Here is a 25,510-nt window from a genome sequence, read left to right as displayed (position 1 = left end):
CCTGTGTAGGTTTATCCTCATTTGTAGTTTTTACTTAGTTTCCAAAAATATAGTTAACCCCAAGACAACTTGTACACTGTATCATATATACCACATTGAAGTATATACATGAGAAGAAATCCATTATTTTACAATCATGTTTTGTGTTGGTTATGCGGACTGTATTTGTTGCTAATATCTGGGTACAAGTTCTGCATTTTTTACTGTTACACAGCATTGTGTCAGGCTCTGATGGTGATGAGAGGACACTCCTGACAACAAGGGGATTCCTTAAGTTTGGTGGTTGTTTGTATATAAGAAGTGGTTTTTCTGGGTAGTGTTCTCTTACAAACAACCACCAAACTTAAGGAATCTCCTTGTCAGAAGTGTCTTGTCATCACCGACAGAGCCTGGAACATTCTCCTGTAACAGTACAAAAAATTTCTGTAAAGCACTGTACCACAATATAATTTTTTGTACATCATCAAATTTCCATCAATGAATGCAAACCATATAGATCTAAACTTACCACTATCGTGAAGTACAATGTGTCACAAAAACAAAACAATGATCAAAATCACTGGGCATTATTGAAACAATCCAGAGTTTTTACCACATAAACTGACACTGGTCGGATTTGAAAACTTCTGCATGGTCAGGAAGGTGAAAACAGGTTTCGGCTGCTAGGAGTTAAAGGTAAGCCATAAAGGTCCATAAAGTTTCTATGATACCGCCATATAGATTATATGTTTCCACAAGAAATGATATAACAGATTCTGAGTCAACCAGCAAAAAAGATCATCCTCCAAGGGACTCCACTAGAGACATTGCTTCTAGGGAACAATGTCTTTATTGAAAAGCAGTCCAACAAAGCCTTTACATGCAGGCCTGTATTGAGTAGCCGTAATGACTCGAAATGCAGAGTTCATGGAAATTCCCAAATTCTAGTTGCTGTAATAATTTTTTGGCATCTAATATATAGAATTCTAAATCGCATAGCATCCAGCTTGAATAGTTTTATCAAAGCAAAGCAGAGCAAAATCTACAAATCTACAGGATAAGTGATAAATGAATGATTGCTCGGGATATGACCACTGGGAGTTGAATCCCCCAAATTGAAGGAAGCAGTAGCGTGCATGTGTGACTGTAATCGTCTCCTTGCTCCTTGACTGATATCCTTCCCAACAGGCTCATTTTGGAGCAGGATGTGAGTCAAAGAGCAAGTGAAATAAAAAAAAGAATTAAAGGCAAAAAAGTATAAAACCAAAAGGGATAAATAAAGAAATCTGTGATTGATTCGGTGCAGAGGAGATCACAGCAGAAATTTGTACAGATCTAAAAGGCATGTTGTGCCTCCTGGGTCCGACCAGGGCCGGCGTCAGCACCCGGCGCACCCGGGCAAATGCCGGGGCCCTGAGCAGGCAGAGGGGCCCACTGGCGGTCGCGCACCCCGCTGGGCTATGGGCGGAGGAGAGCGGTGTCAGCGCCCGCCCTTCTCCGCCGCTTGCTCAGGGCCCCGGCAGGCGGATACTTACCTCTCCCCATGCCTCCGCAGATCAGCTGTCTTCCTGCTCTGCGCTCCCTGTGACGTCTCAGGTCAGAGGGCGCGGTGACGTCTTTACACCGCGCCCTCCCCTAAGCCGTCACAGGGAGCGCTGAGCGGGAAGACGCCGACAACGCTGGAGTTCGGACCCGAGCAGCGGGCAGCAGGCAGCGGGCAGCAGGTGAGGAGAAGGGAGGTGAGTATTTGATTTTTTTTTTTTAATGTATGGAGGCATGGGGCAGTATAAAGAGAAGGGCGGGGGGCATCCTGCATGGGGCATTATAAAGAGAGGGGGGGACATCCTGCATGGGGCATTATAAAGAGGAGGGGTGACAGCCTGCATGGGGCATTATAAGGTGGGGAACAGCCTGCATGGGGCATTATAAGGTGGGGAACAGCCTGCATGGGGCATTATAAAGAGGGGGGGGGACATCCTGCATGGGGCATTATAAAGAGGAGGGGTGACATCCTGCATGGGGCATTATAAAGAGGAGGGGTGACAGCCTGCATGGGGCATTATAAGGTGGGGAACAGCCTGCATGGGGCATTATAAAGGGGGGGGGGGGCAGCCTGTATGGGGCATTATGTGGGGGGTAACAGCCTGTATGGGGCATTATGTGGGGACCGGTATCCTGTATGGAGCGTTATATGGGGGCCAGTATTCCGTATGGGGGCCAGTATTCCGTATGGAGCCTTATATGGGGGCCAGTATTCCGTATGGAGCCTTATATGGGGGCCAGTATTCCGTATGGAGCCTTATATGGGGGCCAGTATTCCGTATGGAGCCTTATATGGGGGCCAGTATTCCGTATGGGGGCCAGTATTCCGTATGGAGCCTTATATGGGGGCCAGTATTCCGTATGGAGCCTTATATGGGAGCCAGTATTCCGCATGGAGCCTTATATGGGGGTCAGTATTCCGCATGGAACCTTATATGGGGGTCAGTATTCCGCATGGAACCTTATATGGGGGCCAGTATTCCGTATGGAGCCTTATATGGGGGCCAGTATTCCGTATGGAGCCTTATATGGGGGCCAGTATTCCGTATGGAGCCTTATATGGGGGCCAGTATTCCGTATGGAGCCTTATATGGGGGCCAGTATTCCGTATGGAGCCTTATATGGGGGCCAGTATTCCGCATGGAGCCTTATATGGGGGTCAGTATTCCGCATGGAACCTTATATGGGGGTCAGTATTCCGCATGGAGCCTTATATGGGGGCCAGTATTCCGTATGGGGCCTTATATGGGGGCCAGTATTCCTTATGGGGCCTTATATGGGGGCCAGTATTCCGTATGAAGCGTTATATGGGGGCCAGTATTCCGTATGGAGCCTTATATGGGGGCCACTATTCTGTGTGGAGCGATTCACCGGTTTCTGAGCTATTGTGGAATTTACAGTAGATATCACTCATGTAATGTAAGAAGTGAAATCTTTGCATTGTACTATATATATATATATATTTCTCTGCGGTATCTCTGCATCATGAATCGTGGTATGTGTTAAAGGGGCCCACTGAGACTCTTTCACCCGGGGCCCAGAAAAACCTGGGTCCGACAATAAGTTTTTCTGGATGAGATATTATAAAGGTTCTCATCCACAACCCTCACTCCTACTCCAGGTCAGGTGAGAGAAGGATGGCTAATTATATGCACAGAAAGGTGGGTGCAAAAACATGATTCTAATTTATATCATATTTTCCCACAGGAACCTCTTAGTGGAGTAATATGACCGCCATATTTCTGAGTTTACTATAACCATCCTAGACACACCAAAGTTGACTATGATATATCCATAATTCAAGTTGATACATTTTCATGGTTTCCCACGCTTTAAGACCACTGCACTTGCAGCCAGAGAAGCAATTAGGTTCCCCGAACACAGATACTGTATATCCATGCATTGTTTGGACATTGAATTATTCTAAACATAGCAGGAAAAATATGACATTTCCATTTCTGCCATGTGATGTTGCTGGCCCATTCCGCTTAAGAGGCAATTTAGTGTTGGTTGGGTGAATTGGGGCACCTGTCTTGTGGGGTGCACGTATAGAGTGCTGGACAGTCCGCTTGATTTAAAATTATGGGCGTCATTAATAGTTGCATAGTTGTGCACGCGCAAGTAAGAGGACCCCTGAAGCGAGTTGCGAGCTTGCGTATTTTGGCCAAAATATCAACCACTACTTCATGTAATGTATTTATCTTATATATTATTTTTCATCTTTTTATTGCACATTTTTTATTTTTTTGCAGTGTGCAGCCAGGCCCTTTAGTGTTGGTTGGGTGAATAGGGGCATCTGTCTTGTGGGGTGCACGTATATAGTGCTGGACAGCCCGATTGATTTAAAATTATGGGCGTCATTATTAGGCTATAAGCCAGACACTGCATCACACCTATCTGTGTGACTGGTGTCCTATGCAAGCTCCATTTGTGTGCATGTGTAATACTACACAGCCACCCCCTCCATTAATTGGTAGGTTTGTGAGTGGCTGACGCATCAGTATTTTGCACCTGTGCTTGCCCCCGCCTTTATCATGGTGGTCTGCTGAATCCTGCTTGTGCTTTGGTAAGCTGACCTGGTGTTGGTAAGGCCTTTTTCTTTTCTGTGATGTTTTTCGAATTCATGTCCTTTTCTGTGAGCCGTTTTTAATTTAAGAGGCAATTATGTTCATCTTTGCTGTAGCACCTATTTGTTAATGAGGAAGTACACAGTAACAGCTACTTACTAGATAATTTATCTACACAGAGGAACGTCCTTCTGTGATTTTGAATTTTGATTTATCTGGTCCATAACTCAATCCATAACACAGTCATATATATTTAAATTGGTATTCCTTACACCATGCAGATGTTGCTGCGGCTTTATATAACACCACAATAGCTGCAACTCTCAACTTGATCACCCCTCTCACACATACCAAAGCTCGCACAATCAACAGGCAACCCTGGCACACCAAACTTACTAAAGAACTGCGACGGGCCTCCAGGGTTGCGGAGTGTAGATGGAAAAGGTCTCACTCCATTGAGCACTTCATCGCATTCAAACAATCCCTCACTATTTTCAAGTCCACACTCACTACAGCAAAACAAACCTACTTCTCATCTCTCATATCCTCCCTGTCTCACAACCCTAAACAGCTATTTAACACTTTCAATTCTCTCCTTCGTCCCCCAGCACCTCTTCTCTCATCTCAGCCGAAGACTTTGCCTCATTCTTCAAGCAGAAGATTGACATCATCAGACAAAGCTTTTGCCTAAAGTCCGCACAAACCCCTCCTCATATCTACTCAACCTTTCTCCTCCAAACCCCACTTCTCCACCATTACAGAAGGTCAAGTCTCCTCTTTACTCTCCAAATCACACCTCACCACCTGCGAACTTGACCCAATCCCATCCATCCCTAACCTTACCACAGTCTTCATCCCAACCCGAACCCACCTCTTAAACCAGTCACTAACAACCGGTGTCTTCACCTCATTTTTCAAACATGCCTCAATCACACCCATCCTCAAAAAGCCCTCCCTTGACCCATCCTCTCTGACTAGCTACCGCTCCATATCACTTCTCCCCTATGCCTCAAAACTACTAGAACAACATGTCCACCTTGAACTGTCCTCCCACCTCTCCTCCTGTTCCCACTTCGACCGCCTACAATCTGGCTTCCAACCGCATCACTCGACTGAAACTGCCCTGACCAAAGTAACCAACGACCTACTAACCGCCAAATCCAAGCGACACTCCTCCATCCTCCTCATACTGGACCGGTCGTCTGCCTTCGACACAGTCGACCATTCCCTCTAACTACAGATTCTCTCATCTCTTGGCATCACGGACTTGGCCCTATCTTGGATCTCCTCATACTTAACAGACAGGACATTCAGAGTCTCCCACTCATGCACCACCTCCTCATCTCGCCCCCTATCTGTCGGTGTCCCCCAAGGTTCAGTTCTAGGACCTCTGCTCTTCTCCATCTACACCTTCGGCCTGGGGCAGCTCATGGAATCTCACGGCTTTCAGTATCATCTCTATGCTGACGACACACAGATCTACCTCTCTGGACCCGATATCTCCTCCCTACTAACCAAAGTCCCACAATGTCTGTCCGCCATCTCATCCTTCTTCTCTGCCAGATTTCTAAAACTCAACATGGATAAAACAGAGTTCATCATTTTTCCACCCTCTCATTCATATCCCCCATCTGACATATCCATCAACGTCAATGGCTGTTCACTCTCCCCAGTCCCACAAGCTCGCTGCCTTGGGGTAACCCTGGACTCTGATCTCTCTTTCAAACCACATATCCAAGCCCTTGCCACTTCCTGCCTACTCCAACTCAAAAATATCTCCCGGATCCGTGCATTCCTCAGCAAAGACTCTGCAAAACCACTAGTGCATGCCCTCATCATCTCCCGCCTCGACTACTGCAACCTCCTGCTCTGTGGCCTCCCTTCCAACAATCTTGCGCCCCTCCAATACATCCTAAACTCTGCTGCTTGACTAATCCACCTGTCCCCCCGCTATTCCCCGGCCTCTTCCCTCTGTCAATCCCTTCACCGGCTCCCCATTGCCCAGAGACTCAAGTTCAAAACCCTAACCATGGCATACAAAGCCATCCACAACCTGTCTCCTCCATACATCTGTGATCTAGTCTCCTGGTACTTACCTGCATGCAACCTCCGATTCTCACAAGATTTCCTTCTCTACTCCCCTCTTATCTCCTCTTCCCACAATCGCATACAAGATTTGTCCCGCGCATCCCCCCTACTCTGGAACTCTCTACCCCAACACATCAGACTCTCGCCTACCATGGAAGCCTTCAAAAGAAACCTGAAGACCTACCTCTTCCGACAAGCCTACAACCTGCAGTAACCACCACCCCACCACATTACTGCATGACCTCCTCTACCCCCACCTACTGTATCCTCACCCATCCCTTGTAGAATGTGAGTCCTCGCGGGCAGGGTATTCTCTCCTCCTGTACCAGTCACTGACTCGTTTTGTTAAAATTATGTAAATGTTTTTGCTATGTATATCCCTATCACATGTAAAGCGCCATGGAATAAATGGCGCTATAATAATAAATAATAATAATAAATTGGTATTTATCTGCGATTAGCAGTGTAAATACCGTATTTTTTCTGACTATAAGACACACCGGACCATAAGACGCGCCCCAAATTTTAGGGTGGAAAATAGAAAAAAAATATTTTTTATAAGATGGGGGTCCATCTTATAGTCTGAATAGGTATGGTATCTTACCTGGGGGGCAGTGGAGCGAGGGTCACAGGAGGCAGGGTCCCTCAGAAAGTCGGCAGCTGCAGCAGAAGAGGTCAGATGCTGTGGAGCCTATGCCGGGCCGGGGCCTGTGCTGGGGCCTGTGGCTGGGTCTGAGGCCTCTGGCTGGGGCTGAGGCCGAGGCATCTGACTGGGGCTGAGGCCTCTGGCTGGGGCAGGGGGCTCTGGCTGGGGCCGAGGCCTTTGGTTGGGGCTGAGGCCTCTGGCTGGGGCTGAGGCCGTGGCCGTGGCCTCGGACTGGGCCTGTACCGGGCTGCGGCTGGTGCCGGGCTGTGAGCAAAGCAAAGTGGCCTGCGCAGGTTTCCAGTGTGAGCGGCCATCTTCCTAGAGCTGTGATCTACAGGAAAATGGCCGCCGGAGCTACCGGTCTGTGCATGCGCCATTTTCCTGTAGATCACAGCTCTAGGAAGATGGCCGCACAGACCGAAAACCTGCGCAGGTCGCTCTGCTTCGCCGTCCGACGTCGCTCACAGCCCGACACCGGCCCCAGCCCCAGTACCGGCCAGGTACAGGTCCCGGCCCCAACCACTCTGCCTCACCTCTGCTGCCGCTGACGCCACCGCCGCTACCACCACCGCGTTCCTGGAGGGCCCTGCGATACCACTTCACCACCACCGCAGGTAACGTTCAGACCATAAGACGCACCCCCCATTTTCCTCTCAAATATTGGGGAAAAAAAGTGTGTCTTATGGTCTGAAAAATACGGTACCTTTTCTTTTTATGACAGTTTCCCTCTAACGTGTAATTTATACCACATGGAGAACGTCATAGAAATAAAACCCTAAATTGTTTTAATCCCTTACAATAAAATTACATGTATAAAAATTACAACAGGTGCTACTAACAAAATTGAATACATAATTGCTCTTGGATTGCAGCAGTTAGGGTATGTGCACAAAATGAGTACCGTATTTTTTGGACTATAAGATGCACTTTTTCCTCCAAAATTTTGGAGGAAAGTGGGTGGTGCGTCTTATAGTCCGAATGTGGTGTATATATTGTATATACATATATGGTGTATACTGTGGCTGGTGGGGAGTGCGGGGTGAGCGACAGCGGCGGAGGAGCGGGGCACAGGAGGCAGGAGCCACCTGCTGCAGCCTACACTGTGCCCGCTGCTAAAGAAAATGAATAGTCAGTGCTCCCCACGCCCACTGAATATTCATTCTCTTTAATAGCCGGCACACAATGTAGCCACGACGCGGCTTCCTGCTGTGGCTGGGCGATCGCCCGGCCACAGCAGGAAGCCACGCTGCAGCTACACTGTGTGCCGGCTATTAGTTACTGCTCCCCACGTCCATAGTCCCGGCGTAGGGAGCAGTGACTATTCCGGCAGCTCATCTCACCTTGTGAGGTCGCATGGCAGAGATGTCATACGCGGCTCACACAGTGAGGTAATGTTAGAATCTATGTTGTTTTACTATCGGCCATCTTGTTGTGGTTTGTTGGCCTCTAGTCTTTTCCTCTGGTGCTGGGTTTCTTGGTCACGTGATCTCTGCACTCTTTATTACCCAGCACCTGGCCCCCATTCCCTGCTGGACATCAGTGATGTAACCCTCGTGCTCTGGCTAAGTAGCCTGGTTTAGTTCTTCTTGCTTTGGACTATTATTATCCTGGGACTTCTTGTTCCACCAGTTTTGTTTCCTTTAATTTTCGTTTCTGCAACTAACTTTTCTGTTAGGAGGTCTCCTGCTTTTGCTCCCAGTCCTTAGATCTTTTAGTGACCCCTTTCCCTTTCCTACAGGTCTTCGTTTGAGTTCAGTGCAGGAGTTTCGGTGGGGCTATTCATAAGGAATAGGGCACACATCCCAGCGTAGGGTAAAGCTGAGTCTCAGTGCAGGGACAGCTTTTCCCTCCTATTCCTTAGTTCTAAGTTGCAGAACATAACAGGTAAGTGTCATGGCAGCAGAGCAGGCCGCAGTGCTGGAGCAGAGGGAAGAAAGGTGAGTAGAAGTGTTTATTTTTTTTGTGTGCAATGTGATGGGGATTAGGGGCGCCATGTATACCAGGATGAGGGGGGCCATGCATACCAGGATGAAGGATGAGGGGGACCATGCATACCAGGAAGAGGGATGAGGGGGCCATGCATAGCAGAAAGAGGGATGAGGGGTGCCATGCATACCAGGATGAGGGGTGCCACGCATACCAGGATAGGGATGAGGGGGCCATGCATAGCAGGAAGAGGGATGAGGGGGTCATGCATACCAGGATGAGGGGTGCAAGGCATACCAGGATAGGGATGAAGGGGCCATGCATAGCAGGAAGAGGGATGAGGGAGTCATGCATATCAGGATGAGGGGTGCAATGCATACCAGGATAGGGATGAGGGGTGCCATGCATACCAGGAAGAGGGGTGCCATGCATACCAGGATAGGGATGAGGGGTGCCATGCATACCAGGATAGGGATGAGGGGTGCCATGCATACCAGGATAGGGATGAGGAGCCATGCATACCAGGAAGAGAAATGAGGGGGCCATGCATACCAGGATGAGGGGTGCCAGGCATACCAGGATGAGGGGTGCCTTGCATACCAGGATGAGGATGAGGGGGGCCTTGCATATCAGGATAGGGATGAGGGGTGCCATGCATACCAGGATAAGGATGAGGGGTGCCATGCATATTAGGATGAGGGGTGCCTTGCATACCTGCATGGAGATCAGGGGTGCCATGCATACCAGCATGAGGGGTGCCATGTATACCAGGATGGGGATGAGGGGTGCCATGCATACCAGGATGGAGATCAGGGGTGCCATGCATACTAGGATGGAGAACAGGGGTGCCATGCATAGCAGGATGGAGGGGTGCCATGCATACCAGGATGGGGATGGAGGCCATGTATAATAGGAAGGGAGGGGCATACATACCAGATAACAGTGTCAGCAGCAGACCCCCTCCTCCTTAACTGTGCATCATGACCACATTTTTTGCTTACATTTATTTTCTATTTTTCTCCTCTAAAACCTAGGTGCGTCTTATGGTCCGAAAAATATGGTATTTGCATCAGAAATTTCTGGACCAAAAGGGTGTCGGCAGGAAAAATGTTCTGTAAATTAAGCGTGTTTTTACCTCATATTTTGCATGTGTTTAATGCTTTTTTCTGCCAATTCACCTGAGTGGGTGAAAAAAGCTGCAAAAACACTGAAAGAATTGACATGCTGCAGATTTTAAACTACTTCAAATCTGCAATGAAAAAATATGCCGCATGTGCTTGAGAGTTCACGAAATGTGATTCATTGTGCTGGTACTGTAAACTGCAGCGACTTTACCCTTGAAAAATTTGCAATAAAAATACGGCAAAAAACGTATCTTTTGAACGAGCCCTTAAAAAAAATATTGTGGCCAAAACAGCTGCAAATTAATTTTAACTTTTCTATGTACAGATTATGTAATATGCTCATTACGTTAAATTATGCATTACATTAAAGGGGTTGTTTAGATCAATTTGATTAAACAAAAATGACTTAAAAGAGTCTGGAAAACCCCTTCTGCAGGTCTGGTTCTAGGACCAAATGTCTATGATGTTAATGACATATTTAAGCACATCTAGGCCCCAATTTATCAGAAAACTGGCATAAAACACGTTGACTAGTCATAAACTTTTTGTGTAATGCAGAGTTGTGCAAAAATATTGTGACTTTTGGCGTTTTCACGCTTGTTTCAGCAACATGCACAAAGATTGGTGGAGCTCGGAAGGCTAGATGTGGCCAAACCCGTCTGTTAAATTATTCAAAAGTGCTGGCATTTCTTGCGGAAATGTTACTCCATGTCATAGTGAAATTCCTTAAGTGGCTTGTGCCTTTTAATGAATTTGGTGCATCTCATGCCTGCATATAACTCGCTAAAGAAGCACTCCTGTCAAATTGCTTATCCTCTTAATATATTGCACTCATATTATATAGTACTGTGTACTTACAATTGCTCATTTTGCCTTTCTACCCAGCTAACCTTCTGTCTTGCTTTATATCTATTATATCACATGATTAAAAACTGACTTGCTGAATCCTTCTAAGATCTATGTAGAAACAGGAGGTAAATTTTCTCTGTATGAGTCATGAGTCACTGCAAAAGTCCCTGGCAGGGGGTGGAGAGAGCAGCTGGGTCAGGAGCTGAAGAGGGGAATGATAAATGCAGGGACAAGAGACTTCCTGTTTCTACACTGAGCAGAGTAAAGGAAAAAATTACTGGGTAGAAAGACAAAATGAGCAATAGTAAGCACACAGAGCTGTATAATATGATTGCAATATATTAAGAGGATAAAAACATCAATGGGAGTGCTTCTTTAACATTGGAATATGAAAGGAATGCCTTAATGACTTTGCAGCCCTAGTGTTTTGTTGCAGGAGCTTAAATTATGAAAAAATGTAGAATCTCAATGGTCAGTTGTACATACCAAGCCTTGGGTGTATTGTCTTGCCTGATCTGCTCCTCTGACCTTCAATGAAAAACTCAACTGGTGCATATCCATTCTGTAAAAAACAGTATATATTCTACTACTTACATAGACTTTCACATTTTTATATATTTTCTGTACGATACTTAATAGTGATTCCATTACTTAAATGGGTATTCCCATCTTAGACACTCAGGGAATGTCTCTATACAATGCCATAAATGTCTGGTAGGTGGGAGAACCAATTTCTAGGACTCACATCCATCTCAAAATAGAACACTTTTTTGCCGCTGTGAATGGAGAGATGGCAGCGCGTGCGTAGTTCTCTCCATTCACTTCTAAGGATGTTTGGAAAATAGTCCTATTATTGATACTGATGCTTGTCCTATCTTTGGGATCCACACGTATCAGATATTTATGGATTCTCTGAGATGAGAATAACTGTTTAACGGCTGATGCAGACATCCGTGGATCTCAGTCTGATGACGGACCGCAATGCACGGACAGGCCGCCGGTCTCCAGACCCAAGCATAACAGCCTTACAGAACTATATGAAGCTGTCCTGCTCCAGGCGAAGACCCGCGACTAGTCCATGTATTGTAGTCCATCCACAGATGTCTGCATGACCCTTAAACCTTAGTATTAAAATTAAATGAACACATAATCTATTACAATCTGCTATCTTTCTCCTTATCAATGCAGTGTCTCACCAAATTCTAATCAGTGTTAACAGTGTCAGACTGTATGCAGCCACATTCTATTTAACCAGATAAATGTTATTGTCCATTTGTCATTTTATTCATAAATTTTCAGGTGGAATAACAGAAAAAGGTCTGAACCAAAAAAGGTCTTTTTTTAAAAAAAAAAAGCTGCACCTTAATTATTATTTATTATTATTTTATCGGAAAGTATTTACGTGCTCATAGATTTTCTTTAAATACTTTCTTGAACAAGTTGTTTAAACAGATTCATCACACAATACTTTGACATAGGGTGCTTGATAACTTTGAGGAGTTTGATCAGCATACAGTTATTACAAGATGGTAATCATTGTTTCTTGGGGATATTCAAATTGTCAGCAGACCCCATGAAAAGATCAGTGCTGCTAACCATATGCAGCAGGAAACACTGAGGCTTCCTCGATACAACTCATATGGTTGTTTCACAGAAACAGGGGAAAATTAGCAAAGCTCTTATGCCAAAAAAAGCCTAAATAGACTGATTGCCAATGGAATTGCAACTGCAGAGCTGCTGAAGGCCCCCATGGCTGCCATCATGGTCCTCCTGAGAGGCCCAGCTGGTGGCTGGTTTTCATAAGGGTGCTTTCAGACGGCCCTATATATTGTACGGAGATCGAACCAGAGTGCTTAGAGTGGCCGGCGGCTCTCCCGACCCATGCATGGCAGCTGCATAGAAATATATGAAGTCGTCACGCTTGGGAAGGGAGAGCAGCCAGTTAGTCCATGCATTGCGGTATGATCTTGGTTCGGTTTATATGGCCGTCTGTGTTATGTTCTGCTACCAGAGCTAAGGAAAGAGAGGAGATCTGTCCCTACGATAGAACTCAGCTGAATCCCTACGATGTAACAGGGGACCTGATCCTGCGATCAGACCTGCTAAAGTCCTAAGCTAGTCTGTACGGAGACCTATAGATGTGGGGAAGGAATCCCTACAAGTACTAAGGACTGGGAGGAAAATGGACACCTCCTAACAGAAATAGTAGCAGACAGACGAACAAACAACATATATAGAACACAGAGGTCCGTAGACCAAGCAAACAAACAGAGTTAGATACAGAGCACAGGCTAGCTAGAAAGTAGATATACAATGAAGTCCAGCAAAGCCAGAAGGGCGGAGCAGGATTAAATAGGCCAACAAGGTCATGTGACCAGCAAAGGAAAAAAAACCTAAGAGCAAGGTTCTAACAGTACCCCCCCTTCTAAGAGGATCCTCCGGATCCCCTAGGACCAGGCTTATCAGGAAATCTCCTGTGAAACGCTCTGATAAGTCTGGACGCGGAAACATCATCCGACCTCACCCAAGAGTTATCCTCGGGACCGAAACCTTTCCAGGCCACAAGATACTGCAAACTACCTCTAAACCGTCTAGAGTTAAGGATGCGAGAAATTTCATATTCCCCGTCCTCCACCACCGGAGGAACAGAGGCAGAGGCGTCACAATCCGATACAACAGCTTTTTTCAACAGAGAGACATGAAATACCGGATTAATTCTCCAGGAGGTAGGAACCTCCAACCTAACAGCAGATTGGTTGACAACCTGAAGCACCTTAAAGGGCCCTACAAACTTGGGACCCAATTTCTTTGAAGGAATCCTCAACCGCAGATTCCTAGAGGACAACCAAACCATGTCACCAACAGCGAACAAAACCTCCTGTCGTTTCCTATCAAAGTAGTCTTTAGATTTTCTGTTGGTCTCCTGAAGATTACCACGCACATCCGTCCAAACTCTCTCCAAATCACCGGAAAAATTCTCCTCCTCAGGCACGGCAGATCCCAACTTGGAGAACGACCCAAACGACGGATGTCTCCCAGAACAACAAAAAAAAGGCGAACAACCAGCAGAAAAAGATGTATGATTGTTCAGAGCAAATTCAGCAAGTGGCAGAAACTCAGACCACCCCTCTTGATTGTCTGCCACAAAACAACGCAAGAACTGCTCAACATCCTGGTTTTTCCTTTCTGTCTGGCCATTAGATTCAGGATGATATCCGGACGAGAACGACAAATGAACTCCCAACCTATCACAAAAGGCACGCCAAAAACGAGCCACGAACTGAGGACCCCTATCAGAAACAATGTCAGTAGGAACGCCATGAAGTCTGACAATTTCCTTGACAAAGGCCTTAGCGAGAGTTTTAGCGCAGGGCAGTTTGACGAAAGGAACCAAGTGACACATCTTGCTAAAACGGTCCACGACCACCCAGATGACAGTAAAACCCTCAGAGGGGGGAAGGTCAGTTATAAAGTCCATAGCCAAATGTGTCCAAGGAGCACTGGGAACCTCCAAAGGACAAAGCAACCCCGCAGCAGGAGTATGTGACTTAGATCTAGCACATATAGTACATTGACGCACCCACTTAATGACTTCCTTCTGCCATCCAGGCCACCAAAAACTGCGACCCACCAGTCTCTTGGTCTCAGAGATTCCGGGATGACCTGCCAACCGAGATTCGTGACACTCAACAAACAAATCTCTCCTAAAGGTCCCAGGCACAAACAACCTCCCATGAGGAGTGTTAGAAGGGGCATTCTCTTGTGCTTTAAGAATCTCATTTTCCAAAACGGAGTCCAAAGCAGCTATCACAACACCTTCTTGTAAAATGTTCTCCTCTTTCTCAGCACCGACTATGGGAGAAAAACTGCGAGACAAGGCATCCGCCTTAACATTCTTAGTACCAGGGATGTAAGTAACGGAGAAATTAAACCGCGAGAAAAACAGTGCCCACCTAGCCTGACGGGCATTCAGGCGCTTGGCAGCATCAAGATATATCAGATTTTTATGATCCGTAAGAACCTGAACGGGAAATTCCGCACCTTCCAAGAAGTGGCGCCAGTGTTCAAATGCGAGTTTAATAGCCAATAATTCCCGATTACCAATATCGTAATTCAGTTCAGTCTCCGAAAATTTTTTTGAAAAAAAGGCACAGGGATGTAATCCATCCCCGTTATCCTGAGACAATACTGCGCCAACCCCCACAGAGGAAGCATCAACCTCAACCAAAAACGGCCTAGTAACATCAGGCTGCATAAGGATGGGAGCAGAGGTGAACCTCTCCTTGAGATACACAAAAGCTTCAATGGCCTCAGAAGACCACTGAACCGCATCAGCACCTTTCCTGGTGAGATCAGTCAGAGGTTTGACAATACTAGAAAAATTTTTTATGAATTTTCTATAGTAATTGGCGAAACCCAAAAACCTCTGTATCGATTTCAAACCAATAGGCCTAGGCCATTCCTGCACAGCCTGAACCTTAACCGGATCCATCTCAAAACCTTTGCTGGAGATAATGTAGCCCAAAAAACTAATTCTCTGTACAGCGAACTCACATTTCTCCAGCTTAGCAAAAATCGAATTGTCCATTAATAACTGTAATACCTCACGCACGCTCCGCCAATGAGACTCCAGATTCGGCGAATAAATCAAAATGTCATCCAAATACACAACCACATTTTTACCGATCAAAGGTCTAAGGATGTCATTAATCAGATTCTGAAAAAATGCAGGAGCATTAGTAAGACCAAAAGGCATAACCAGATTCTCAAAATGACCCACAGGAGTGTTAAAAGCAGTCTTCCATTCGTCACCCTCCTTCATGCGCAACAGATTGCATGCCCCCTTAAGGTCAATTTTAGAGAACCACTTGGCCCCCATTAACTGGTTAAACAGATCAGGAATCAATGGCAGTGGGTAAGGATTGCGTACAGTAATTTTGTTAATCTCACGAAAATCCAGACAAGGACGTAAACCGCCGTCCTTTTTTTTTACAAAAAAAAATCCAACCGCCACAGGAGACTTAGAGGGCCTAATGTGACCGGCGGCCAAACTTGACTGTATGTATTCCTCCAAAGTCTTCCTCTCAGGAATAGTAAGGTTAAATAAACGACTTTTAGGAAGAGTCGCTCCAGGGACAAATTCAATAGAACAATCATAGTCTCTATGGGGAGGCAAAACCTGCGATTCCTTCTCAGAAAAAACTCTCCAAAAATCCTGAATAGGAACAGGCAATTCTCCCCTATCCAAAGCTGCAATACGCCCGTTACAACACTTGTCATAACATTTATGGCTCCAGGATTTAATTTCACTGGTAGACCAATCCAGTACAGGATTGTGAAATTTTAACCAGGGCAATCCCAATATTACTGGAGAAGGCAAGTTATTCAACACTACCAAATCCAATTTCTCATGGTGAACACCATTAATAGTGAGAGGAAATTCACAGACCTTGAGAGTAATATTCTTCAAAGGGGAACCATCCACAGAAACCACAGCAATGGGGGATGATAAAGGTTCAGGTTTTAAATTGAGTCTTTCCACGAATCCCCCATCAATTACATTCAGAGTAGACCCACAATCGACAAACACCCGAAATTCCATTAATTTTTCCTGAGCAATCGTGGAAGCAGCTAAAAATACACCCTTGGAATTTAAACAGGCAATACGGGCATGACTGACCATTTTTTTTTCTTTCTTCATACGAAGCTCACAGCCTTTAATCAAATGACCAGATTTTCCGCAATAGAAACACAAGCCTTCAAAAAATCGACGGTCTTTTTCTTGAGAGCGAGGTGCCACCGATCCAATCTCCATCGGTTCACCACTGTTAGTACACACATTCTCATAACCAGAAACTGACATAGCAGAGGATTTGCTCTCATTAACCCTTGCACGCAGTCTTCTATCCACCCGTATAGCTAATTGCATAGCCTGTTGCAAATCTTCAGGTGTAGGATAAGCAATTAGCAGGTCTTTAACCCTTTCACTGAGCCCAGCAAGAAATAGACTTTTCAGAGCAGAATCGTTCCACCCTGTTTGAGTAGACCAACGACGGAAATGAGTACAATATTTTTCCACATTACCTGATCCCTGTTTTAAACGTCTCAACTCAGTCTCAGCTGATGCGACACGGTCAGGATCATCATATAATAGTCCCAAAGCAGAAAAAAAACTATCCACTGATCTGAAGCATGTATCACTAGGTTGCAAAGAAAAGGCCCACTCCTGAGGCTCTTTGCGCAAAAGTGACATTATGAACCCTACGCGCTGGGATTCATCCCCAGAGGACTTAGGTCTCAAACGAAAATACAATAAGCAAGCATTTTTAAATGAAAAAAATTCTCGGTGTTCAACAAAAAATAAATCCGGCAAACATACCTTAGGCTCCAAGAAATGTGCTCCAGGACAGCTACTCACGTGCTGACGGAGCTCGGCCACCTCCAGAGAGAGTCCCTGCAGGCGATGAGCCAAATCCTGAACCGACACCATGATGGAACAGAAAAATCTTTCCTTAGAGAATTTGCTGGCTGGACTTACTGTTATGTTCTGCTACCAGAGCTAAGGAAAGAGAGGAGATCTGTCCCTACGATAGAACTCAGCTGAATCCCTACGATGTAACAGGGGACCTGATCCTGCGATCAGACCTGCTAAAGTCCTAAGCTAGTCTGTACGGAGACCTATAGATGTGGGGAAGGAATCCCTACAAGTACTAAGGACTGGGAGGAAAATGGACACCTCCTAACAGAAATAGTAGCAGACAGACGAACAAACAACATATATAGAACATAGAGGTCCGTAGATCAAGCAAACAAACAGAGTTAGATACAGAGCACAGGCTAGCTAGAAAGTAGATATACAATGAAGTCCAGCAAAGCCAGAAGGGCGGAGCAGGATTAAATAGGCCAACAAGGTCATGTGACCAGCAAAGGAAAAAAAACCTAAGAGCAAGGTTCTAACAGTCTGACTGCCCTACAAAAATGTAACTTTCTCTATGTGCTCCAATATTTTTGTATTGCAGTGTATAGAACAAGCGCTCAAATCACCCAAGATTCAAGTCCCTAAGAGGACTAAAAAACAAAGTGAAAAATGAAAAAAAAGTTTTAGAAAATATAAAAAAGATATAAAAATGGGAACCCTCATCTTACAAATTAATAAAAAAATAAACATATGTAGTCTTACTGCATCTGTAAAAGTCCAATCTAGCAAAATATATAATTACGATAATCAACCCATACCGTAAAAACTGGAAAGTGCAAAAAATGTCAAGACTGGGTTTGCTGTTTTTCAGTCTCTCTAGCTCTCTAAAAAAAGTGCAAGCTCCCCATTCAAAACACAAGCCCTGACATAAGTTTATCAATGGAAAAATAAAGTAACGAGTCATGAAAATGAAGACAAACATTTTCTATTTTTTACCAATTTCCCAAAAATTATTCACCTCTAAAATAAATATAAAAGTTAAATGGGTTGTCAGGTCCAAAGTGAAAAGTCTGCAGTCACTCTGTGTAACTGCAGATTTGTGAATCATCCCAGCGCACACACTGTGCACGGCGAGGATTCTCGATGTCTGCCTCAGGAATGACGGTCAGGTATTACATATGCATACTGCCGGGCTGGACCCATCTAGTGGGAACGGCCTTGCTCAATACAAGTGCCGGATTCTGCCGGGAAGTATGTATATCACATACTTGACTGCTGTTCGTGGGGAAGACAACAGCAAATCATTGCAGCGCACAATGCACTGGGAGGATTCACAAGCACACAGTCATACAGAGTGACTGCAGGCTTTTCATGTTAGACAGGACAATCCCTTTAAGCACCACCAGAATCATACTGACATAGAAAAGAATGTTGCTAGGTCATGTTACCATACATGTAAAAACAAAATCCAAACAACAAAGGCAGAATTTATGTTTTTCTTTCACCATTTCCACCATGCACTTGGGATTTTTTTTCAAGTTTCAGTACGTTGCAAATAATATGAACGGTGTCAATCAAGCCCTCATTTGGCTATTTTGAAACAAAATTAAAAAAGTTTCTATAATTCATGCCCTTTAGCATTTTAGTGTCTGATCTAATAATCCAAAAGGCTTCTCTTAGAAGGAGGGTTTTTTTTGCCAGTCCTTTCCGCTTATTGGTGAACTGACCCTTTCAATGCCAAAAAAAAGAAAAAACATCCATTTCTCAGTTATGCACATCCAAAAAGTGTTTAACTGCAGCAGAATATGTTCTGTTTTGATTATTGATACTTTGTATTATATATTATATATTTGTATATATGTTTTGAAATCCTTTTTTTAAATTTAAGGCTGGTACATCCTATATATTTCATGTTGCAGATGCCACAAAAAATACAGTAGATGACATATTGAGTGTTACAATTAATTAATTAATTAATTAATTAATTAATAGTCCACATGTCATTGATTTTTTTTGTGCTTTTTTGGTATATTTACACATATTGCACTTATTACCAGCACACTTGAAAAAAAACTTTAACTGATAGCCAAGTATGATTGTTACTTTTATCTGATAAATGCTTGGTGAGAGTATGTTACCAAGAGAAAGTCTTCTTCTGGCCACATACCTGTAGCCATTGGCCAAAATAGCATTGAAAGTGTCATCTTGATATAAAATGGGGATGTATTTAGAAATTATATTTTTTATGTTGTTGTATTGTAAACTATATAGAGTACTAAAGGTGACCACGTTGTTACTATTAATGTTGCAATCTTTTTTTGGTCATAGAACATGATTTCTAGAGCTGTTTTATTTTTCTAAATGTTTTATCTACAGTATATTTCTTTATTTATATCCTCTAATTTGCTATCTCCCTTTCATAATTTGGCTTTCTTTGAGGAAGGTTTTTTCATCAGACAAAATTCTTTTAGCTCTAATGAATTCACCATAAGGAATCGAGTTAACAGTATGGGCAGAGTGACATATGTAGGCATATAATGTAGAGCTGCCAATGACAGGTTTGTGGTAGACAGAGCAATTGATTTTTCCAATTTTGAAGTTGCCTTCTAGTGTTAGGCTGTGTGCCCACTATGCGTTTTTTAGGCAATTCCCCTGCAGAAACGCTTAAAAAACACTTGGTGGAAGGTCTGCCATGTTCCCCAATGATAATCCGCATGTGCTGTGCACATGCTGCGGAAATTTCCGCTGCGGATCATCATTGCGGAAAAATCCGCAGCACTACCAATTATTTAGCGGAATTGCGGCATTTTCGCTGCCATTGACTTGCATTCGTCAGCATGACATCCGCATCACTATATATGCACATGTGGATATCATGCGGATATCATGCGGTTCAATGTGCGGATGGTACCCAGGTTTGGAGGAGAGGAGACTCTCCTCCAGACCTGGGTACCATAGAACCTGTAAAAAAAAGAATAAAATAAAAAATATACATTATAGTTACCTTCTGATGGCCCCCGGTCTCCATAGTGATGCTTCCTGGCTTGCCGGCAGCTCGCGATGGTCAAAAAAGACCTGCAATTACGTCATTTAGTCATGTGACGTCAGCGGTCGTGTGACCCGTCACATGACTAAATGACATCATGGCAGGTCCTTTTAGACCATCACGAGCTGCTGGCAAGTCAGGACGGATCGGGTAAGGACACCGGAGGCCATCAGAAGGTAAGTATAATATTCATTTTTTATTTTTTACCATTCTTTTACGGTCACACTATATAAATCCATGCCGGTTGCATGGATTTATATAGTGTGACCAAGTTGTCAAGCACTTTCCAAGTGATGCTAAAATCGCTTGGAAAGCGCTTGACAACCCGCATGCGGTAATGCATGTGAAGAACGCGTCACTTCCGCTTGTCCCTGGCAGGAAAAACGTTTTTTTCTGCCAGGGAGATGCAGAAACGCTCCGGAAAAATCCGGAGCATTTCTGCATCGTGGGCACATAGCCTTACATCTAAAAAGTTTGTTTTAGCATCCGGACCTGAAAAAAATAAATTTTAGATTCATTTCATTGTTGATCAAATAGTTAAAGAAATGGGGCACTGCTGTCAAGACACCAGACCAAATGAGAAAAAAATGAGAAAAAAATTGTCAACCATACCACGTCACATATTTGTGGAAAGGACTGGAGTCCGAAAAAATAAAAAAACTTCTCCCACCAAGACAACGAAAGGGATAACTGTGAGCTCATCTGTGCTACCTTAATCTGCATAAAAAAATGCTGAATTAAATGTAAAGAAATTATGCTTGAGAAGATAGCTGATGGCCTTGAGAATCAATTCATTTAGTTCTAGATCAAAGGAACTATATTTATTGAGGATATCTAAACCAAGTCTAAGAACATATGTTATTTGAAACGCGTCTGGTAATTAGCACTTTATCCCAGGTTTCCCCTCTTTCCATATATGGATTTTGGACTGTTCATATATATGCACCTATGTCAGATGTTTTTTGGTTTTAATATTGGATCAATTAAACTTCAAGTTTTAATTATTTGACGTCTGGTGAGCTGGATCAACTTCTTCTACATTATTGGACCTGAGGGCGTTGATTGCGGGCTCCTAGACTAATTGAAGCTGCGGGAGGGTGAACTGGTTTTTCCCCCATTTTTCTACTAAGGAATAAAGACTGACAATATCGCACATCACGAAAGAGTTTTGCTCAGACCATGTGATACCGTTAACAATTCTAAGTACTGAGGAGCTATCCTTAAGGAAACCTGGCGTTCTTAATAGAAGAGGCGGTCAAGCCAGGTACTCAAACTTTCGTTAAGAAACCTATTCCTAATGTGATGGAGCGAAGGGGCGGAGAAAAGATCCCTTCATGGGTTTTGGGAAGGCCATGAAATGTAGGGACAATTTGTGTCTAATCCATAAGGCTTCTTTCATTCTTAGACAAGCCTTTTGAATTATTAGATTAGACACCAAAATGCCAAAGGGCATGAATTATAGAAATGATACAATGTTTATTTATTCCTTCTTTCCTTATTTAATCTGTATTTATTATGATATTGCAATATAAGTTATATGTTTTATATCTGTAATGATTTCCTACCTTCTTGTTCTGTATGGTCGGGAGTGCAACCTTTAAATAGGATATATCACAGTACTTTGCCATACTCTATAGATAAGGGCGGCAATGCCAGGAACACCTTAGAATGGCAGCATGTTTTAACCCAACACCACCATGGTGGTGTCTGCTTTTAATGTGATCTAATAAAGCTTGAAGATTTTACTTATAGATGCCATATTCCATTTTTGCTATTTTAATGGAAATGTAGTGTCAAGCAAAACTAACATTGAAAATTCTTCTCATGATAAATTCCCCTTACAGAGAAGATGTGGTAAGAATTGTCCACTGAGCAGTACCCTTCTGGCTTCTCATAATCTGGATTTTGTTTATTGATTGGCCTCTCGCTACTTGCACATAGGCAGCGCTTAGACCTCATGGCTGCAATTATAGTCATGTATAGATAATTGCACAATCTACAACAAGAAAATAAAAACAGAATAGAAAACAAGAATGGGGCCAATTCATCAAGAGTTTACAACAGAAAAGTAACACTATAGGGTCATAAAAGGGGAGTTGCACAAAAATCTTGCAACTTTTAGAGTTTTTTCGTCAGTTTGACTCTGCTCTGCAGAAAGGGAGGGAGCTGGAGAAGAGCAGGGGAGTATCCACGCCCGCCTGTCAAATTCATTAAAAATGCTACTTCAGTCTCTGACTGGAGCATTCCTGGCACAGGACATGAAGGCACACATCACTTAAGAGAGGCACTGAATTCATTAAGTGGTGTGCGCCTGTTAAGGGATTGGACCATTTTATTTCAACAAGACTGCAGTAGCACAATTGTGCCCTACTCCAGTCTTGATAAATCAACCTCAATATGTTTTAGCATTTAAAACTGAGACATAAAAAGTATAATACACACCTCATGCACTACAAAGGGTTGTATTACAGGTTTCTATAAAATATTGTATGGCCTGAAATCATAGTTTTCTGTTTTAGCTAATATTATTTATTATAATACAATTTAAAGTTGGAAATGCCTAACTACATAATATACTTACTTTAGCTCTGTTTGATTTCATAGTATAACTGGACATAAGGCTAATGAGCAAGTATTGAACAGATAGCAGTGTAATTGGAAACAAAACTAACCCGAAGCATTGTCTTCACATACTCTGAAAACACGGCCCAATAAAGCTTCTCCCCATGGAATGAGCGTCTTATGAAGAAGGCTCCAGACAAGCGGAGAAATGGTCCAACAAATTTCATATGACTTAGGTCTACAACATGATACAACAAAAAGTAAATAAAATATCTGTTAAAACATAAACTTTAGGCAGAGGAACATTCAAATATGCACTATATGGACAAGAGTATTGGGACACACTTCTTAATACTTGAGTCTAGTTTTTCATTCAGGCCCATGGCCATAGGTGTAAAAAAAATCCAGCACTTAGTCATGCAGTCTGCATTCAGAATTATTTGTGAAAGAACTGGTCGTTCTAAAGAACTCTCTAATACCAGTGTGGTACTGTAATAGGATGGCACCATTTTAACAAGTCAGTTTGTGACATTTCTTCTCTCCAAATATTCTATGATCATTTAATTATTGTAGATTGTGAGCCCTCGTGGGCAGGGTGCTCGCTCCTCCTGTACCAGTCGCTGTCACATTGTGTTCAAGATTATTGTAATTGTTCTTGTATTATACCCCTTTTTCACATGTAAACCGCCATGGAATAAATGGCGCTATAATAATAAATAATAATAATTATTGAAAAGTGGAAGCATTTGGGAACAACTTAGCTTTGCAGTGGCAGAGTACATGAAGGCACAGAGCGAGGTCACCAAGTGCTGAGGAACAGCGGTCATAAAAGTTCTGGCATCAACATCAGCACAAGAACTATGAGTCAGGACATTCGTGGCATGGGATTCTATGGCAAGTCTTACATCCCCAAGCACAATGCAAAGCATTGCATGGAGTGATGTAAAGTAGGCCACTATTGGACTCTGGAACAATGGAAACATGTTCTGTGAAGTGAGGAATCACGCTTTCCCACTAGCACTCTGATGGAAGAATCTGGATTTGGTGAAAGCCAGGAGAACATTGTTTTCTTGACTCTACTGTGCCAATTGTAATTTTGGCAGAGGAGGGGTTCTGCTATGGGGCTGTTTTACAGGGGTTGGTTTAAGACCCCTTTTTCCATTGAAGGGAAGTGTTCAAGGGTAACTCCCACAATCAAATTATATTTCACAAAGCACAGTAACTGCAAACCTGTTGTTAATATACAGACCAAGCCTAACATAAAAAAACTTTCGAGTATCTTTTAACATTCATCTGCCTCACTGTGCATCCAGGTTTGCATAGCTGAATGGGAGTTCCTATTCTTATACGGCTATAACTACATTCCCAAGTAGCACGATGCTTCTAGTCAGCGCTGCAGGTTCCTCTCTTCTCTACTGCGTGTTCCTCACCAGCCCCACCTCTCTGAGATGACGACTCAGAGCTGTGCTAAAAGCAGGCTGACTAATGAATATGTAAAAGAGCACTGGCTGGCTTCCAGTACAGTTCTGCTATGCTGTGTTCAACACAGATATATAGCGCATCACCAAACTTATCTATGTTTAGGATACAATTTATGTGCCTATACACTGTATGGTACTGTTCACTAGTCTGCCAGACTAATCACACACTAGTGAACACGACCAATCAGTATGCTGGCAGGCAATCAGTTGGTAGCAACTGTACTCACTGCATATGCTTGTCCAGGAGCAGTGGAACTACAGCAGGACAGAGCCAATGGCAACTAGTGGATAAATAGAGCCTTGAGAGGCATCCTTGGCGGATTGTTACGTGCACTGGACAGATTTAAGAATTAGCTTTATTGGCATAAATATATAAATCTGTATGTACATTATAATAAGGCCATATTGGGTGATTTTGGAATTAACCCTTTAAAGCTTCAGGATTCCAAGACATTTTGGACAATTGAATGCTGGCAACTTTGTGGGAACAGTTTTTGTAAGACCCTGCTCTGTTGCTTCATGACAGTCCTCCAGTGCACAAAGCAAAATTCACAAGAGCATGGTTGGTTGAGTTTAGTGTGGAAGAACATGACTGATCTCAACACCATCAAACATGTTGGCAATCTTTGTTCTGGGTCACAGAACAAAGATTGCGAGCCAACAGCACTGTCTGTCCTCTCAAATGTTTTTTTGGGAAAATGGGCAAAAAATTCCCACAGACACAATCCAAAATGTTACATAGAAAGCCTTCCCAGAAGAGTGGAAGCTGTTTTTGCAGCATCCCATCGTAAATCTATGGATTCAATATATGTTAAATGCTCTTATAGGTTTAATATGTAAGTGTCCCAATAATTTTGTCGAAATAGTGTTGTTAACATAAATCAAGAATGAGTACAGAGTATACTGCAATAGTTATTCCATTTCTAATGTGCATCTTTTGTGTTTTGTGTGACACTAAAGTTAAAAAGGTCTTTTGCTAATTATTTGCATCTTTATAATGCAACAGTTCATATCATGGGTTATTTATTGTGCATTTGCTTATATATCACCATCATACTATGCAGTGCTTTACTCACATTATCATTACTGTCCCCATTAGGGCTCACAATCTAAGTTCCCTATCAGTATGTCTTTGGAGCGTGGGAGGAAACGCGGGAAGAACATACAAAGGATATGTCATCAATGTCTGATTGGCTGGGGTCCGACACCCAACACCCCTGCTGATTAACTGTTATTAGTGGCGGCTGGCCGGAAGTGCTCACTTGCCGAGCTGCTCCTATTC

General features: G+C 43.5%; 1 protein-coding gene across 3 annotated transcripts in view; it reads right to left on the bottom strand.

Annotated features, from left to right (window-relative positions):
* Positions 1-25,510, bottom strand: part of LOC141257809 (dihydroxyacetone phosphate acyltransferase-like) — a 181,831-nt gene that overhangs the window by 65,137 nt on the left and 91,184 nt on the right. For all 3 annotated transcript variants that reach the window (XM_073672813.1, XM_073672811.1, XM_073672812.1), the window contains 2 exons: positions 22,858-22,985; positions 11,208-11,283 (listed from right to left, as the gene is read on the bottom strand). In XM_073672813.1, the coding sequence (XP_073528914.1) occupies positions 11,208-11,283; positions 22,858-22,985 (204 nt within the window). The remainder of the gene's footprint in view (positions 1-11,207; positions 11,284-22,857; positions 22,986-25,510) is intronic.

Source organism: Phyllobates terribilis, unplaced genomic scaffold, assembly GCF_046119375.1.
Source record: "Phyllobates terribilis strain yellow unplaced genomic scaffold, ASM4611937v1 Scaffold_3__8_contigs__length_932513732, whole genome shotgun sequence".
Lineage (NCBI taxonomy): Eukaryota > Metazoa > Chordata > Amphibia > Anura > Dendrobatidae > Phyllobates > Phyllobates terribilis.
The sequence above is the reverse complement of the archived record's forward strand: the minus strand, read 5'-3'. Positions and strand labels throughout refer to the sequence as shown.